Consider the following 17,421-nt stretch of genomic DNA (forward strand, 5'->3'; position numbering starts at 1 on the left):
TAAATGTGTTTATGTTAATTAACGGTCAATTTACCGTGAGAATGACAGTTATTGGCTTGACAATCACCGGCTGACAATTTCGTGACCCCCACAGCCCTACTCGTGAAATGACCTCTTACTTCCTTAATACTGGACACCGACACATGAAAATGGTATCCACAATGGTATTCTGTTGCAGCGAGTGATATTCATAAAATCATTATTTTTCACGTTATCCAGATTGCTTATTCCAAACACAACCCATCATCAAGTGTCAGGCTAGTGACTTTATAACTTGCTATGAGCATTCATGAGCCTTTATAATGACCTTTAACATGTTATAAGCCATATTATATCTCTATTAAACTTCTCCTCCACACAATTAAATACAACATAAAAGAACATTAATTATATGATGTCCTCTCCTCCCTCCAACCCCAGGATTGCCACCATCGAGGTGCAGATAGCCAAACTGGACAGTGAGGCTTGGCCGGGGCTGCTAGACCCGGAGCGCGACCGCCTCATCCTCATCAATGAGAAGGAGGAGCTACTGAAGGAACTGCAGTACCTCAAGCCCTGCAAGAGAGCGCCCAATGAACAGGAGAAGATTGAGACTGAGAAGAAGATGCTTGAGAGAGACCTGCAGGCTGCCAGGGACAACCAGAGCAAGGCCCTGACTGAGAGGTGAGCATGGGGGGTTTATCCCCAACTAAGTAATCGTGAACACCCTGGGGCTCACTGACTTATTGAGAGTTGGCCGTCACTCCATCCCTGGGTAAGGTCATGGTCAGGGAAGGAGGGATAACAGGGAATAGAGCTGCACCCGGAAAGCATTATGGTCACATACAATGATACAAGAGATTCAATTAGTCATCCACTCTTCTGTCTTGGCAGGAAACTTTTATTGGCACTTTTTGGCTTTTGGTGTTCCGTTAGTCAGCACCTCACCAAAAGAGTATATAAAAAATAAAAAAATAATTTATACATCTCATTTCAATGCTAGCCAGACAACGGGTCGGCGTGTCTGTTGCGTGAAGGAGAGAGGGGGCCATTCGAATCCCACTGGAACTAGGCTGCAGTATATTCACAGACAGGGAATAGATAGGCAGAGCAAAGGCCCACAACATACTGGACTGTACCTTAGCTGCAGTGAAAAGACACAGTGCAAGTGCCTCGGGTGCAGCACCTGATATGACTGTTACATTAACACAAAGGTCTACTCCCTGATGTGGACATGGTGATGGACTGGGCTCTGTTAATAGAAACTAAACTGAACACTAACTATGGAAAACAGACCGACGTCTCCATCTGGATTCAAGAAAACACTGTCAAACCGGTTGAAAAGCATCACACTGCTCTCTATGTCGACCCAACATTGTGCATGTCGACCCTGGAAGAGTTACTCCCAGACCGACGACATACCTGTGCACATTTTGTTGTGTTGGCTGCTTCAATCTGCATAACCTTTTTTCATGACATTCATGGCTCATGATTGTAATTGTATCACAGACTGTAAAAGTGGATACTATATGTAGTGTAGAACCCCTTCCCCCTAGCCTCTTACCCATCACTGGCCCTCTGTAAGGTGCATTTGTACCCTTTATTGATTGGACACCTGCACTCTGGATCAGGTAACCAAGGGGACTACAACAATTGGGCCTTGTGACTCTGGCACATTCTCCCCTCTCGCTTGCTCACATTCTCTTCCTCCTTTCTCTCTCACATTCCTGTCTCTTTTCCTCTTTCTCTCATTCATATTCCTCCTCCCTCTCCCCCTCTATCTTTCCTAAACAGCTACCTTGTTCTCTGTTCTCAATACTGTACCTGCATTGAGTTCCCTCTGGTTTCTCCCTTCCTGTAACCTGAGCGTCACTAACCGGGGATGTAGGTTGGAAACAAAAGATGGCTTTTTCTAACTGCTGGTTCTGTAACTGCGGCCTGGAAGATGATCAAAAGACTCTGTTATTATGTTTTGGCCTGTTTCCATTAAAGCCTCATTACACTGACACACTCTCTCAATAAACAAAGAACTGGATAACAAGATGTCTTTTATGAGACATAAGTGTCTGCCTTTTGCTCTTTTAACTGTGTCAATACTGCTGTATATATTTTCAATCCGGCTGTGACCTAACATGTTTTGTTTTCTATCAGATTGAGATTGCACTGTAAGAGAAACGAGCTGGTGAGAGAGCTGGAGGAGATGGTTCGCCTGGCCTCTTCACTACACACTCAGCTCAAGAGGTATGCACACCCGTCTGTACAACAATTCAGCTACTGTCTCCCAACACTTCCACACTGTCAGTTCAGGAGGCATAATCACTTAAATGTATCTACTAAGCATGTCAACTCCTATTGCACAACTCAATGTGCACATTCAAAATGAAAACCGATTTTAAGAATACATTTTGTCTACATGGAGACACAGGCAACATTTTTACCGTGGAGGTCTTGGTGAGATTCTAGTCACTAAGGTGTAATGGTACACCACTACTGCACTCTGCTCTGAAGTTGTTCACGAATCACTACACACTTCTATGAGCACAGCCTCTTCTGTCTCCTCTCCTATCTAGCCTCTCACATCTCAAAATGGGCTTAGTGCTTCTGAACATTCAACATTTTCATCCAATTAACCCATTTCACCTTCGAGGCAACTGTAGAGTTGCAAGCTGTTTCATCAAGGTATTTTCAATAAACATCACAACCCAGCCTTGTCTGGCGTCCTGAGCCTACTCACTACCCTCCGAGGGGAAAGAGTGATATTTTAATCCAAGGTCTACAGGGGAGCTGGGGAATGGTGAAGATCACATTCCCCTCATTCACAAGAACATATTTTCTTTCATTTCTTGAACCCCAAGTTCACATGAGGTGTGTTGTAGACTACAGTATTTTCTAGGGGTGCATGATATATCGGTGAACATATTGGAATGGCTCGATATTAGCTACAAATGCCAACATCGGCCTGATGTCTAGTTTAACGCTGATGTGCAAACCGATGTCAAAGCTGAGTTGCGTATGTACATGACGCCATGTAAAATTTAGCGCTTCACGTGCAACACAGCATTCCTAACCTAGCCCACAATGTCTGCTGTGTGGATCAAGCAGTCAACAAGTCTAGCGGTCATTTGAAAGAGTAAGAAAATTTCAGCGAGACAACTCAATGGCGAAATCCATTAATGCCAAGATAATGGAATTCATTGCCCTTGACAATTAACTGTTCTCTGTCGTGGATGATGTTGGCTTTCGCCGACTGGTCGAGCACCGGTACACACTACCAAGTGTGCTATTTTTCAGATTCCCTACCCGGAGTTAAACAGTAATAGTGTCCCTGCTATTAGCTTCACGACTGACATTAGGACTAGCGATGTCACCCCCATGAGCATGCTGAGTCTGAGCACAGTGGGTCATCGAGGATTTTGTACTGAGGAAAGTTGAATTGCATGCTCATGAATATGCTGGTTGTCATACCGCTGCTGTCATTTCAATGGCATTTGAGAACATGTTTGAAGCTTGGAAACATGAACACACTATCTAGCTCCATTCGAACAACTGACTCGAGATAAGCTCATCAACTGCACCTGCAGCAGATGTGATACCCTCTGTCATGGCATTGAAACGCCTGCCCAACAAAACTGCAGACACAGGCTGTGAATAAGCGATTCGGTGGCATTCTCTGAGCCTCTTTACTGTGTCGCCACCATGCTCAACGCTATGTACAAGGACGGCTACTTCGATGCAGACAAGAAACGGGGTTTACGTGAAATGTTACATACATAACTGGAGAAGATGGAGAAGATGGAAACGGACACAGTGACAGTGCACACTGTATTTTTGGACACCTTCAATGATGCAGACATTTTGTGGTACACTTACCCAGGTCTGTGCCTGGACACACTACTGTCTCGGCGCTCTACGGTCAGTTCCTTCCAATATTGTTATTGACAAAAAATAATTAGACCTGTAACCGATATTTAAATTTTTAGCGGCCTTTTAAGCATTCTAGTACAGTTAAATAGTTGAAACACACACACTGACCAAAATGTTTTGTTGGCATTTACGTAAGTCCCCATTACCAGTAAAACCTTTTTTCTTTCACTTACTTGCGGTTTCATTTGCTCAGTCGTTTCATTCTCAACCAGGATTTTATCATATATGTCAAGTAGTGAAGTTTCAGCTCTGTCTGTCCATGGCCTCTTCCTCGGTGCGCACTTTCACTGTGTCTGTTTCCATCTTGTCCAGCTGTGTCTAGCATTTCGCGCAAACCCTGTTTCTTGTCTGCATCGAAGTAGCGATCCTTGTACCTAGCATCGAGCATGGTGTTGACGCAGTAAAGAGGCTCAGAGAGAATGCCACCGAATCGTTTGTTCACAGCTTCGAGTACTTTTGCAAGTTTTAACCCCACGGTCTGTGTTGGCAGTTCGTTGAACAGTCGTTTCAATGCCATGACAGAGGGTATCACGTCTGCTGCAGACACAGTTGATTAGCTTATTTCTCGAGTCAGTTCGAATGGCGCTAGTGGTGTGTGTATGTTTTCGAATGCCATTGAAATGGTAGCAGTGTAATGAGAACCAGCACATTCATGAGCATGCAATACGGCTTTCCTCAGTACGAAATCCTCGTCGACCCGCTGTGCTGTCAGACTCGGCATGCTCATGGGGGTGGTATCGCTGGTCCAAATGTCAGTTGTGAGGCTAATAGCAGTGACGCCCATAGCAAGAAGCTCATAGATGTGCGTTTCAACAATACTGTCTAACTCCGGTAAGGGGTTCGAGGTGCTCGACCAGTCGGCAAAAGCCAACATCATCCACGACAGAGAACGGTTGATTATCAAGGGCAATTAATTCCATTATCTTGGCGTAAATGGATTTGGCCTTTGAGTTGTCGCCCCGAAATTGTCTTACTCTTAACTTCTCTAGGGTAGGTGGCAGCATTTGGAATTTTGGATGAAAAGCATGCCCAAATTAAACAGCTTTCTACTCAGGTCCAGGAGATAGGATAAGCATATAATTAATAGATTTTGTTAAAATAATGTCTGAGTATAACAGAACTGATTTGGCAGGTGAAACCTGAGAGAAATCCATTCAGGAATTAGGATTTTTGTTGTTGTAGTTTTCTATTCAATGCCGTTACAGTATCCATCGATTTAGGACTCAAATTGCAGTTCCAATTCCTTCCACTAGATGTCAACAGTCTTTAGAAATTGTTTCAAGCTTGTATTCTGAAAAATGAGGGCGAAAGAGCAATCAATGAGTGGACCCTGCCGTGTCACAGAGCTTTTTCATGCGCGTGACCTGAAAGTGCCTTTCTTGTTTACCTTTTTTTTATATTGACTATGTTATTGTCCGGTTTAAATATTATAGATTATTTAGGCTAAAAACAACCTCAGGATTGACATGTTTGACATGTCACGTTTGACATGCTTCTATGAACTTTACGGATACAATTTAGACTTTTTGTCTGGCTGTTGTGACTGCATTTGAGCCTGTGGATTACTGAAGAAAATGCGCAAACAAAATGGAGGTTTTTGGATATAAAGAGACTTGATCGAACAAAAGGAACATTTATTGAATAAATGAATGTCTTCTGAGTGCCACCATATGAAGATCATCAAAGGTAAGGGATTCATTTTGTTTCTATTTCTGACTTGTGTTACTCTGCTACTTGGCTGGTTGCTGTTTGTAATGATTTGCCTGCTGGGCTATGTTCTCAAATAATCGTACGGTATGCTTTCGCCGTAAAGCATTTTTGAAATCTGACACCGGAGTTTGATTCACAAGAAGTTAATCTTTAAACCAATGTCAAATAGTTGTATCTTTTCTGAATTTTTATAATGAGTATTTCTGTATTTGAATTTGGCGCTCTGCAATCTCACTGGATGTTAGCCAGGTGTGACGCTAGCGTCCCACATACCCTAGAGAGGATAAAATGACTGCTCGATTTGAACTTGTTTAGTTGTTGGACGTGTGTGCTTAGTATTTTTCTGCTTTTGTTCTGTGTATTTTTCATGGCATCATCTACCTACATTTATATAGGGATGCACGTCAGCTTTGACATCGGTTTTGCACATCGCCGTTAAACTAGACATTAGGCCGATGTTGCCGATATGCTCACCAATGTTTTTTATTTATTTTTTAAATTACATTTTAAAATGTTTATTATTTTATTTTATTTGAATTTGATTCTTTATATTGTGCATCCCTAATTTTAATCAATTTTAGAATAAGGCTGTAATGTAACAAAATGTCAAGAGGTCTGAATACTTTCAGAATGCACTGTATATGGTTTTGGTTGAAGATCTGATAACATTCAGTCTAAAAATAAAGAAAATCAGAAAGTGGGCACGTACTTTTTCACAGCACTAACTTCAACAATAGAGCGTGACAAAGAGAGCATCTGTCTCTCTCTGTCTCTGTGTCTGTCTCTGTTTTTTTTCTCCGATCATGCCTAATTCGTCCTCTCTTTCTGGCTGATTTACAGTACATCAAAGGGCTGAGATGCAGAGAAACTCCCCTGTGTCATTCCTTATGAGCGTGCCAAGCTATAATTAGGATTTTTGCTGTAGAGCAGAAACTGCATTTGAAGTTACGGAGGGCTAAAAGAGGGGAGGAAAATGTGGTTTTCAGTGCCCACACAGACAAGGGAATGGCTACAGGAGGCATAGGTTAGACCAGCCATCTGTGAGCTGAAGCGCAGCTGGGTCATAGGTGTGCCTGGAGTGTGCTTCTAACACTGTGGTCTTCTATCTCTCTTTATCTCTCTCTGTTGTTCCCTTGCTCCCTTTTTCTCTGTTCCCAATTCTCTCTCTCCCTCCTCTCTGCCCTCATTCTGTCCCTCCTTCCTTCTCCCCATCCAATCCTCTCCTCTCTGCCTCTTTTTCTCTCCATCTACTTCTATCCCCTCTCTTTCTCTCTCTGCCTTCTCTCTTCCCTCCTTCTTTCAATCCAACCCTCTCCTCCCTCTCTTCCTACAGTTTGTCGGCCAGCACGCTGTCGTGTTCGTCGGGCAGCAGCCTTGGCTCGTTGACCTCCAGCCGGGGCTCTTTGGCTACCACATCTTCCCTGGGCTCCACCTCCTCCCTGAGCTTTACCGACATCTACCTGGAGCAACCTGAGCTGGGAGACCCTGACTTCCAGAACAAACTGGAAACCCTACTGCATGAGGGTGGCCCGGTCTTCAGCTTCCGGCCCTCCAGCTCAATCACCACCATCCACGAGCACGAGGTGGTCCCTGTAGTAGATGCCGGGACTGGGGGTGTTATCGGCGGGGGTGCGGAGGCCGGCACCAGGCTACAGGCGCTGAGACGATCGGAGACGCCAAGGTCCATGAGCTCGCTGTCACCGAGGTCTTCGCTGTCTTCGCTCTCGCCACCTTGCTCGCCCCTGGTCATGGACTCCACATTCCTCTCAGGGGAGGGGTTTGCAGTTTTGGGGGGCCCGGGGGGGCTGGATGTGGAGCTACATTGCAGGCTGACGGAGCTGGGGCTGGACAGGGAGGAGCAGCAGCGAGGTGGAGGGGTGGAGATGGACACTAAGCAGACCATGGCTGGAGAGGTGCTTAAAGGTACAGTCACTGTCTATTATCTGACATTGGTACAGCATTGTCAGAAGTCATTGTATGAACTGTGACACTGCGATGGTGGAAAAAGTACCCAATTTTCATACTTGAGTAAACGTAAAGTGACTCGAGTGAAAGTCACCCAGTAAAATACTACTTGAGTAAATATACTTCAGTATCAAAAGTACATGTAATTGCTAAAATATACTTAAGTATCAAAAGTGAAAGTATAAATAAGTTCAAATTCATTATATAAAGCAAACGGCATCATTTACTTGTTGTTTTTTAATTACAGATAGTCAGGGACATGTTGCAACACTGACATAATTTACAAACTAAGCATGTGTTTAGTGAGTCCCCCAAATCAGAGGCAGTAGGGATGTTCTCTTGATAAGTGTGTGAATTAGACAATTTTCCTGTCCTGCTAAGCATTCAACATGTCATGAGTACTTTTGGGTGTCAAGGAAAATATATGGAGTAAAAAGTACATAATTTTCTTTAGGAATGTGGTTTAGTAAAAGTTGTCATATACATATTAAAGTACAGATACCCCAAAAAACTACTTAAGTAGTACTTTCAAGTATTTTTTTACTTAAATACTTTACACCACTGTGACCGTGTATAGTCTGGTATTGGGTTACTATGTGGTGGTGTGTAGTGGAGTGTATATAGTCATCTCCATTGTGATCCATAAAGAATGAATGTTTGAAATATCTAATTAATTTGCAACAGTTTGAGATCCACGCAACACATTGCAAATCAGAGCAGTGTCAGCATCACACAAAGACAAATTTGAATGTGACTATACAGTTGAAGTTGACATACACTTAGGTTGGAGTCATTAAAACTTGTTTTTCAACCACTCCACAAATGTCTTGTTAATTAACAATAAAGTTTCGGCAAGTCAGTTAGGACATCTACTTGACCCAAGTAATTTTTCCAACAATTGCTTACAGACAAATTATTTTTGAAGTATCAAAAGAAATCAGCCAAGACCTCAGTAAAAAAACAATGTAGACCTCCACAAGTCTGGTTCATCCTTGGGAGCAATTTACAAATGCCTGAAGGTACCACGTGCATCTGTACAAACAATAGTATGCAAGTATAAACACCATGGGACCACGCAGCCGCCCTACCGCTCAGGAAGGAAATGCGTTCTGTCTTCTAGAGATGAACGTACCTTGGTGCGAAAAGTGCAAATCAATCCCAGAACAACAGCAAAGGACCTTGTGAAGGTGCTGGAGGAAACAGGTATAAAAGTATCTATATCCACAGTAAAACGAGTCCTATATCGACATAACCTGAAAGGCCGCTCAGCAAGGAAGAAGCCACTGCTCCAAAACAGCCTTAATAAAGTCAGACTACGGTTTGCAACTGCACATGGGGAGTAAGATTGTACTTTTTGGAGAAATGTCCTCTGGTCTAATGAAACAAAATAGAACTGTTTGGCCATAAGGACCATTGTTTTGTTTGGAGGAAAAGGGGGAGGCTTGCAAGCTGAAGATTACCATCCCAACTGTGAAGCACGGGGGTGGCAGCATCATGTTGTGGGGGTTCTTTGCTGCAGGAGTGACTGGTGCACTTCACAAAATAGATGGCATCATGAGGCTGGAAAATTATGTGAATATATTGAAGCAACAAGACATCAGTCAGGAAGTTAAAGCATTCTTCAAATAAGGTGGTGATCCTACCTGACCTAAGAAAGGGAATTTTACTAGGATTAAATGTCAGGAATTGTAAAACACTGAGTTTAAATGTATTTGGGTAAGGTGTATGTAAATGTCTGACTTCAACTGTGTGTGTAATGTAATGTAATATACATACATACATACATACATACATACATACATACATACATACATACATACATACATACATACATACATACATACATACATACATACATACATACATACATACATACATACATACATACATACATACATACATACATACATACATACATACATACATACATACATACATACATACATACATTGTTTCAGAGACAGAGCTGTATCAACATACACACTGATGATGTAACATTCAACACATTCTAACAGAATGGTCCGGCTTCCTCCACTGTAGTAGGTGGTGTGAGTACATGCACCTCATAATGAATTCAAGATTGCACCTGATACCTGATTGCCAATGGGTGCACTACAGGGGGAGAAGTGAGAGACTGGGGGTTGAGTTTTGGCCCACTGTTACCTGTGGTGCTAGTGTTGTAAAGTAAACCTACTCCAGCTATGCAACTCAACACCTGTTTCCATGGCTGCAAGGAGGAAAGGTTGTGACAATGTGTTGTCTTTCTCTACACTCCTCTCTTTTCCTATCCTTCTCTTTTCCTATCCTTCTCTTTTCCTATCCTCCTCTTCCCAACCCCTCCCTATCCTCCTCTTCCCAACCCCTCCCTATCCTCCTCTTCCCAACCCCTCCCTATCCTCCTCTTCCCAACCCCTCCCTATCCTCCTCTTCCCAACCCCTCCCTATCCTCCTCTTCCCAACCCCTCCCTATCCTCCTCTTCCCAACCCCTCCCTATCCTCCTCTTCCCAACCCCTCCCTATCCTCCTCTTCCCAACCCCCTTTTCACATAGATGCCGTAGCACAGGTCCGAGGGACGGTGGGTGCTGGGTCGAAGAAGATGGGTGTGACGTCAGCAGTGTCTGATGAGTCAGTGGCGGGTGACAGCGGGGTGTATGAGCCCTCTGACAGGTGGGTACTGTAGTAGCCACTGGGTCACCTGGAGGACAAGTGTCTCTAATTTCTTTACACTGAAGCCTGACCCGTCACGGATAGTAAGAAAAGATTATCTAAATATATGAAAGTGAACATCGTTGTCTCATGCATTGACTGTATATGTGAATGGACAAAGAAATCGATCATGTAACGTCTCATGGAGACATAACGTGCACAGTTTGAGCTACTCCAGGAAGCGACATTGCAGGCTAGCTCAGTGCTGCCCCCTCTCATTGAGTAACTCCAGTTAAAGGCCGACCGGGGTACTGCATTACTGCCATTAGCAACTCAATTATCCTGTGCATTTCATTTTTTTTTGTTTCATGGACATACGTTTGGTGTATTAGAAGCAATTATTGGTACAATGATTGTGTAAAAATAGTATTTTAAGACAGATTGACCACTAATATTTCCCCTTTTCCATTCACTATAAGATACTGTTTTCTGCAAACAGTGCCTGCAGTACCACGGTTGGCCATAAACTTCCATGAGAGAGGGCAGTCATTCTCCCCTGGTCTCACGTCAGATTGCATCACTCCTACGAGATGCTCGTCGCTCAACCGATCTGTCTTGATGGACTTGGAACTCATCTCTAAAAAATCGCAGTTTTGCTCATCCGCCTAATGCCACGTGCACATCGTGACATATTTCATTACGCCGTACGTCATCTTCACGCAATCTCGTACCGCTACTGGACGGAGAGCATAGGGTTTCACAATGCACGACAAGATTGTGAGCCTAGTCTCTCGTCAAAGATCACATTTATTTTGGGAGATTGCAAAATATGACCTTTTCATTCACAACAGGAGAAAGCTATTGTTTCAGGTGATAATAAAACCTGTTTAGTTACTTTTTCCAAACTTGTTTCTCTACTTTCTAGCAAGTCAAGCTGGCTTACAGAGCAGCTATCTAAACGGTAGGCTTGGTTGATAATGTAGCTAGCGACCTCCACCTAATAATTATCATAAACAAACGTCATTACCATCACAATAAACTAAAATGTGTTTATAACATAATTGGCTTAACAGCCAATGTGTATTTAATATTCCTGTTAAAGTAGTACTCACTTATTGGAATGGGTAATTGTTTACAAGTTGCTAGATATCCCATAAAGCCATCACTGAAAACCACATTTTCATCTTGATCTGTGGTTTGGTAAATTCCTTTCTTTTTTTTCTTTCTTTTTTTACTCTACAAAAGACAACATACAGACGCGCACAAACATCATCACTCCTGCCCAGATCTATTTGTTCTCACCCCTATCTCCACTGCCTTGCACTATTCATTTCCACATGTCCTCAAATTGCACCATTTTGTTCCTCTCTGTCGCCCTCGCTCTTTCAATATTCAGATAATGACGCATTTGATTTTTCCATTGTCTTAACGATGGAGGATTGGTGGATTTCCAGTTTTTAAGTGTACATTTTTTCAAGAAAAGAATAGTCCAACCCATCGGGTATCTCACTGCTCCCTCATATGAAATGTCTTGAAATATGCAGACAGACGGATTAAAAGTACATTTACATTGGAATATTTCTGACAGCCAACTTTCTAACTCCACCCATAACTTTTGGATTTTATAGTATTGTTCAGAAGGTTTACACTTAAGACATGACTGTTGTGCTGCAGAATTTATGAAATTTGGTCTCTCTACATGAGTTTATACTGGATTAAGCGTACATTTTCGTTACCTGTAATTTCGTTCGTTAGGTTCCAACATTCCCTCCATCTTGTGCCAATATCAGTTCTTGTCTTGGTTCCAATAGTTTATACTTTTTTTCTAAGAGGTAGTCCGTTGGATAGAGGCTCTCTGCAAGGTTTTATATAACTTACCCATCATAGGAATATCCTTTTCTGACTCAGATAGAATTCTTTTAAGATTGGTCTGATGTCTGAAATATTTCCATTCTGACTGAACTAGATAAAGTTAATGAAATATGTCAATCATTATTAGAGTATGTTGGTAACCCGTTGTATAAAGGTGATAATGCCAGAGAAGCCTGTGTTTGGAGGATATATTGGCACGGTTTGCCGACCCTCCGCTTCGTCTCGGGACTAAGAACACCCATGCCAATATATCCTCCAAACACCGGCTTCTCGGGCATTATCACTGAAATAGAAGCCTCTAACATAAACCAGGTAGAATCCGGCATACTTCAAGGCAGTGGTTTTTGCCCCTTTTTTCTATTTTTAGTAATGACCTAGCACTGATTAAAGCTTCTGTGGCTATGTAGGCTGATGACTCAACATTATACACGTCAGGTACCACAGCAAGTTAAATCACTGCAACACCTAAACAAAGAGCTGCAGTCCGTTTTAGAAGGGGTGATAAGCTAGTCCTAAATATATCAAAAAAACTAAAAGCATTGCATTTGGGACAAAGCATTCGCGGAAACATAAATCTCAACAAAATGTTGTAATGAATGTGGCAATTGAGAAAGCTGAGACTTAACTGCTTGATGTAATCAAAACATTGACACAACAGTAGCTAGGATGGGGAGAGATCTTGAAAAAGCACTCCTCTGCTTTCTTGATACCATAATCAACAAAACAAGGCCTGCAGGCCCTAGTTTTATCACACCTGGACTACTGCCCAGGCATATGGTCAAGTGTTAAAAAGAGGGACATGGGAAAATTACAGTTGGCCCAGAGCAGCATGGCTGGCCCGTAAATATACCCAGAGGCCTAATATCAACAACATGCATGTCAATCTCTCCTTGTCTTCTGTGAGAGGTATTGACGTCTGTTCAAACAGATAACACACAACTCAAGACACCCATACATGCCCCACAAGACATGCTAACAGGGGTCTCTTCACAGTCCAGAACGGACTCTGGGGAAAAGCACAGTACCACATACTGTAGAGCCATGACTGCATGGACCTCTCTTCCACATCAAGTAACTCAAGCGAGCAGTAAAATCTGATTTAAAAACATAAAACACCTCACGACAGCACAACGCGGACTGTAAAGAGACACACACACACACACACACACACATGCATATGCACACACATTGTAATATTGTAGGTTTGTAAATCTAATGTTGTGAATTTGTGGTTGTAGAGTAGTAATGTGGTAATGTATTGCATATGATGTATTGTTTGTTTGTGATGTAGGCTGTTGCGTTATGTTATATAATTGTTTTAATCCTGTTTGGACCCCAGGAAGAGTATCTGCTGCCTTGGCAGTATCTGCTGCCTTGGCAGTATCTGCTGCCTTGGCAGTATCTGCTGCCTTGGCAGTATCTGCTGCCTTGGCAGTATCTGCTGCCTTGGCAGTATCTGCTGCCTTGGCAGTATCTGCTGCCTTGGCAGTATCTGCTGCCTTGGCAGTATCTGCTGCCTTGGCAGTATCTGCTGCCTTGGCAGTATCCTGCTGCCTTGGCAGTATCCTGCTGCCTTGGCAGTATCCGTCTGCCTTGGCAGTATCCTGCTGCCTTGGCAGTATCTGCTGCCTTGGCAGTATCTAATGGGGATCCTAATAAATAAAAATTAGGAGGAAATATGGTTCAGTGGACGATGTCAGCTTAGTAACATTTTAAAAAAATGTTTGGAATGTATATTGTAGCCAAACACATTTTTTGGTTTGAGTGTTTGCGAGATATGAGTGCAGACGGCCGTCACGCTATCTGACGTGAGACAATGAGTTAACATATAATGTGTTTAGACAGAGAGGAAGAGGCAAAGCGAGAGGGTTTACTCCAGTCAAAATCTGTCCACGATAAGCAGACCAATAAGCAGATCGCCTGCCTTTCCTGTCTTTGGGACAATGACTCCGATTGTTAGGGCGGCTCGAGAAAAGACGATCTCGTCATTATATACCGTATCTTTGGTTTACATCAAGTGATCGCTGGAGACCAGCTGTCTGCAGTACTATTTGTCAAACAAACATCCAGCATATTTGCATTGTGTTTTGTTTGCACTGTTTGGCCCCGGAGCGTGAGGGGCTTTTTGCCATATACTGTATGTTGCCAGTCTCTCTCACAACTTCCTCTGCTATTTTGAAGTCTGGTTGCCATATCTGTTTGGACTGATATCGCCTCCTAGAATTTTAGTGACATGACTTCAATGTAAGGTTAATAGCTAAAGCACAAACCAGACTGGCTTCCAGGTACTGTATTTGATAGCCACTTTGTGGATCTAACCCTGTTGTATGTGTCACTGTTCCCAGACCTGTCCCCCCAGCAGAGCTGCTGGGCTATGAGGAGAGGGGAGGTCCTCTAGGCTGTGCCCAGGTCAGACTGGGCCTGAAGTACGAGGTGAAAGACAAGCGTTTCACCGTGTTAGTCATGCAGCTCTCCAACTGCAGCTCCCTCACCCCGCTGCCCAACCACAAAATGTATGTAGCAAAGTTATCTTTTGTCTTTGCTTTAGGAGTGAATGACTGTCATTACTTGTTAGGTTATGTGAAACAAACACCTCTCAGATGACTGTCTGAGCATACAGTGCATTTTCCACATTTGATTATGTTACAGCCTTATTCGCACCAATCTACACACACAACCCTATAATGACAAAGCAATAACATGTTTTTAGAAATTAACAAAAAAAAACGATCACATTTACGTAAGTATTCAGATCCTTTACTCAGTCATTTGAAGCACCTTTAACAGTGATTACAGCCTCAAGTCTTCTTGGGTATGACGCCATAAGCTTGGCATGCCTGTATATGGGGAGTTTCTCCCATGCTGCTCTGCAGATCAAATCAAAATCAAATCAAATTGATTTATATAGCCCTCTTACATCAGCTGATATCTCAAAGTGCTGTACAGAAACCCAGCTTAAAACCCCAAACATCAAGCAATGCAGGTGTAGAAGCATGGTGGCTAGGAAAAACTCTGTAGAAAGGCCAAAACCTAGGAAGAAACCTAGACAGGAACCAGGCTATGAGGGGTGGCCAGTCCTCTTCTGGCTGTGCCGCGTGGAGATTATAACAGAACATGGCCCAGATGTTCAAATGTTCATAAATGACCAGCATGGTCAAATAATAATAATCTAAGTAGTTGTTGAGGGTGCAGCAAGTCAGCATAGCAGATCCTCTCAAAAGGCACCTAAAAGACTCTCAAACTCCAAGCGGGCTGTCATGTGCCTTTTTAATGAGAGTGGTTCTGTCTGTCCACTCTACCATAAATGCCTGATTTGGTGGAGTGCTGCAGAGGTGGTTGTCCTGTAAGGTTCTACCATCTCCACAGAGTAACTCTGGAGCTCTTGTCAGTGTGGAAATCAAGTTCTTGGTAACCTCCCTGACCAAGGCCCTTCTCCCCCGATTGCTCAGTTTGGCCAGGTGGCCACCTCTAGGAAGAGTCTTGGTGGTTCCAAAATTATTCCATTTAAGTATGATGGAGGCCAGTGTGTTCTTGGGGACCTTCAATGCTGAAGAAATGCTTTGTGGTACCTCTCCCCAGATCTGTGCCACGAACACAATCCTGTCTCGGAGCTCTATGGACAATTTGTTCGACCTCATGGCCTGTTTTTTTGCTCTGACATACACTGTCAACTGAGACCTTTTTATAGACCGGTGTGTGCTTTTCCAAATCATGTCCAATCAATTGAATTTACCACAGGTGGACTCCAATCATGTTGTAGAAACATCTCAAGGATGATCAATGGACACAGGATGCACCGGCGCTCAATTTCGAGTCTCGTGGCAAAGGGTCTGAATACTTATGTGAATAAGGTTTTTCAGTTTTTATTTGCTAAAGTTTCTTATCCCGTTTTTGCTTTGTCATTATGGGGTATTGTGTGAAGGTTGATGAGGAAAAGGTTTTATTTAATCTATTTTAGAATAAGGCTGTAATGGAACAAAATGTGGAGAAAGTCTAGGGGACTAAATACTTCCGAATGCACTGTATGCTGTCTGTCCCACTCTTCTCATTTAAGTCGGTGTGTTTGTATTGAAAGTACTGTGTCATTTGTTCTTCACGGTACACTCAACTGTGTGCACATTGTCTAGATGTTTAACTGTGCTTCCCTTCCGTAGGTACATCCGTGTGGCTGTCCTCCCCTGCTCTGAGACCACCCGCTGCCTTTTCCGGACGCGTGGCTCCCTCCCCCAGGACGCCGTGGAGGTCAACGAAGTCTTCGGCATCCAGATGGCCCACAATGTTCTGCGGCAGAAGACCCTGAGGGTGGACGTGTGCCACACAAGCCCATCTGGCCGCGAGGAGTGTCTGGTGAGTTTAACGACACATATTTTGTAAGTTAGCGTCAACAAAACAAATGGTCCTTAACACCAGCACACCCATATACAGTAGAAACACTGCCACCCACGGTGGTGTATTTGCAATGTGTTCATCAAAATCCCAATGTATACCTTTTAAGCTTCCACACCTGTTGTTATTGAATCACATGACAGTGGTGTATTGCCATAAGTGGATTTTTGTCCCTCTGACACTCCGTACTGTGTCTCATGCATGAAGTCTGTTACATCGGTGTATAACATCCTTCTGTAAACCACCTTTTAACTCTTATAATGTCTCCCTGCTTCTCCCTCCTCTCCTCTGGGCAGGCTGGTTCTCAGATAAGCCTGGCTGATGTCAACACCTCTGGGGAGAGATGTGTCATGTGCTACAACCTCCTGAGCTACTCCTTCATGCCCCAAATCAATAGCAAGGACAAAGAGACCGGGACAGCTACACAGTCTGAAAGGGTAACATAGACCTTCATTCGTCATGTATAACAATAGGCTGCATTTCAAAATGAACTGGCTCTGTTGTTTTAAATCTGTATGTAGACGTGTTACATAAGTGTTCTTTCATTTATTAACATACTGTATGTATCTTATGAATGCATGTAATAGATTAGTAACTGTGTGTGTGTTTGTGGTGTGTTCCAGAGCTCTGTCCCTACCACAGAGAGAGTAGCAGGCAGTCTGGAGGGTGCACCAGAGGAGGATGAATGGTGAGCTCTCCCTACGTTAACAACAGCACCTTTATGCCTTTATTCTCCCATCTTCTCATCTGTCCTCCTCCCCCTTTCAACCTCTATGGAGGACAGGCCATTCTTCCATTCTTGTCTCACACACACACACACACACACACACACACACACACACACACACACACACACACACACACACACACACACACACACACACACACACACACACACACACACACACACCCGGAATCCCACCCTGCAGGTTCAAAAC

General features: G+C 43.3%; 1 protein-coding gene across 1 annotated transcript in view; it reads left to right on the forward strand.

Annotated features, from left to right (window-relative positions):
* Nucleotides 1–17,421, forward strand: part of LOC123999036 (protein KIBRA-like) — a 45,409-nt gene that overhangs the window by 18,653 nt on the left and 9,335 nt on the right. The window contains exons 9-16 of the mRNA XM_046304365.1: nt 421–663; nt 2,131–2,220; nt 6,947–7,536; nt 10,129–10,246; nt 14,443–14,610; nt 16,252–16,444; nt 16,780–16,920; nt 17,107–17,171. Of these exons, the coding sequence (XP_046160321.1) occupies nt 421–663; nt 2,131–2,220; nt 6,947–7,536; nt 10,129–10,246; nt 14,443–14,610; nt 16,252–16,444; nt 16,780–16,920; nt 17,107–17,171 (1,608 nt within the window). The remainder of the gene's footprint in view (nt 1–420; nt 664–2,130; nt 2,221–6,946; nt 7,537–10,128; nt 10,247–14,442; nt 14,611–16,251; nt 16,445–16,779; nt 16,921–17,106; nt 17,172–17,421) is intronic.

This window comes from Oncorhynchus gorbuscha, linkage group LG16, assembly GCF_021184085.1.
Source record: "Oncorhynchus gorbuscha isolate QuinsamMale2020 ecotype Even-year linkage group LG16, OgorEven_v1.0, whole genome shotgun sequence".
Classification (NCBI taxonomy): domain Eukaryota; kingdom Metazoa; phylum Chordata; class Actinopteri; order Salmoniformes; family Salmonidae; genus Oncorhynchus; species Oncorhynchus gorbuscha.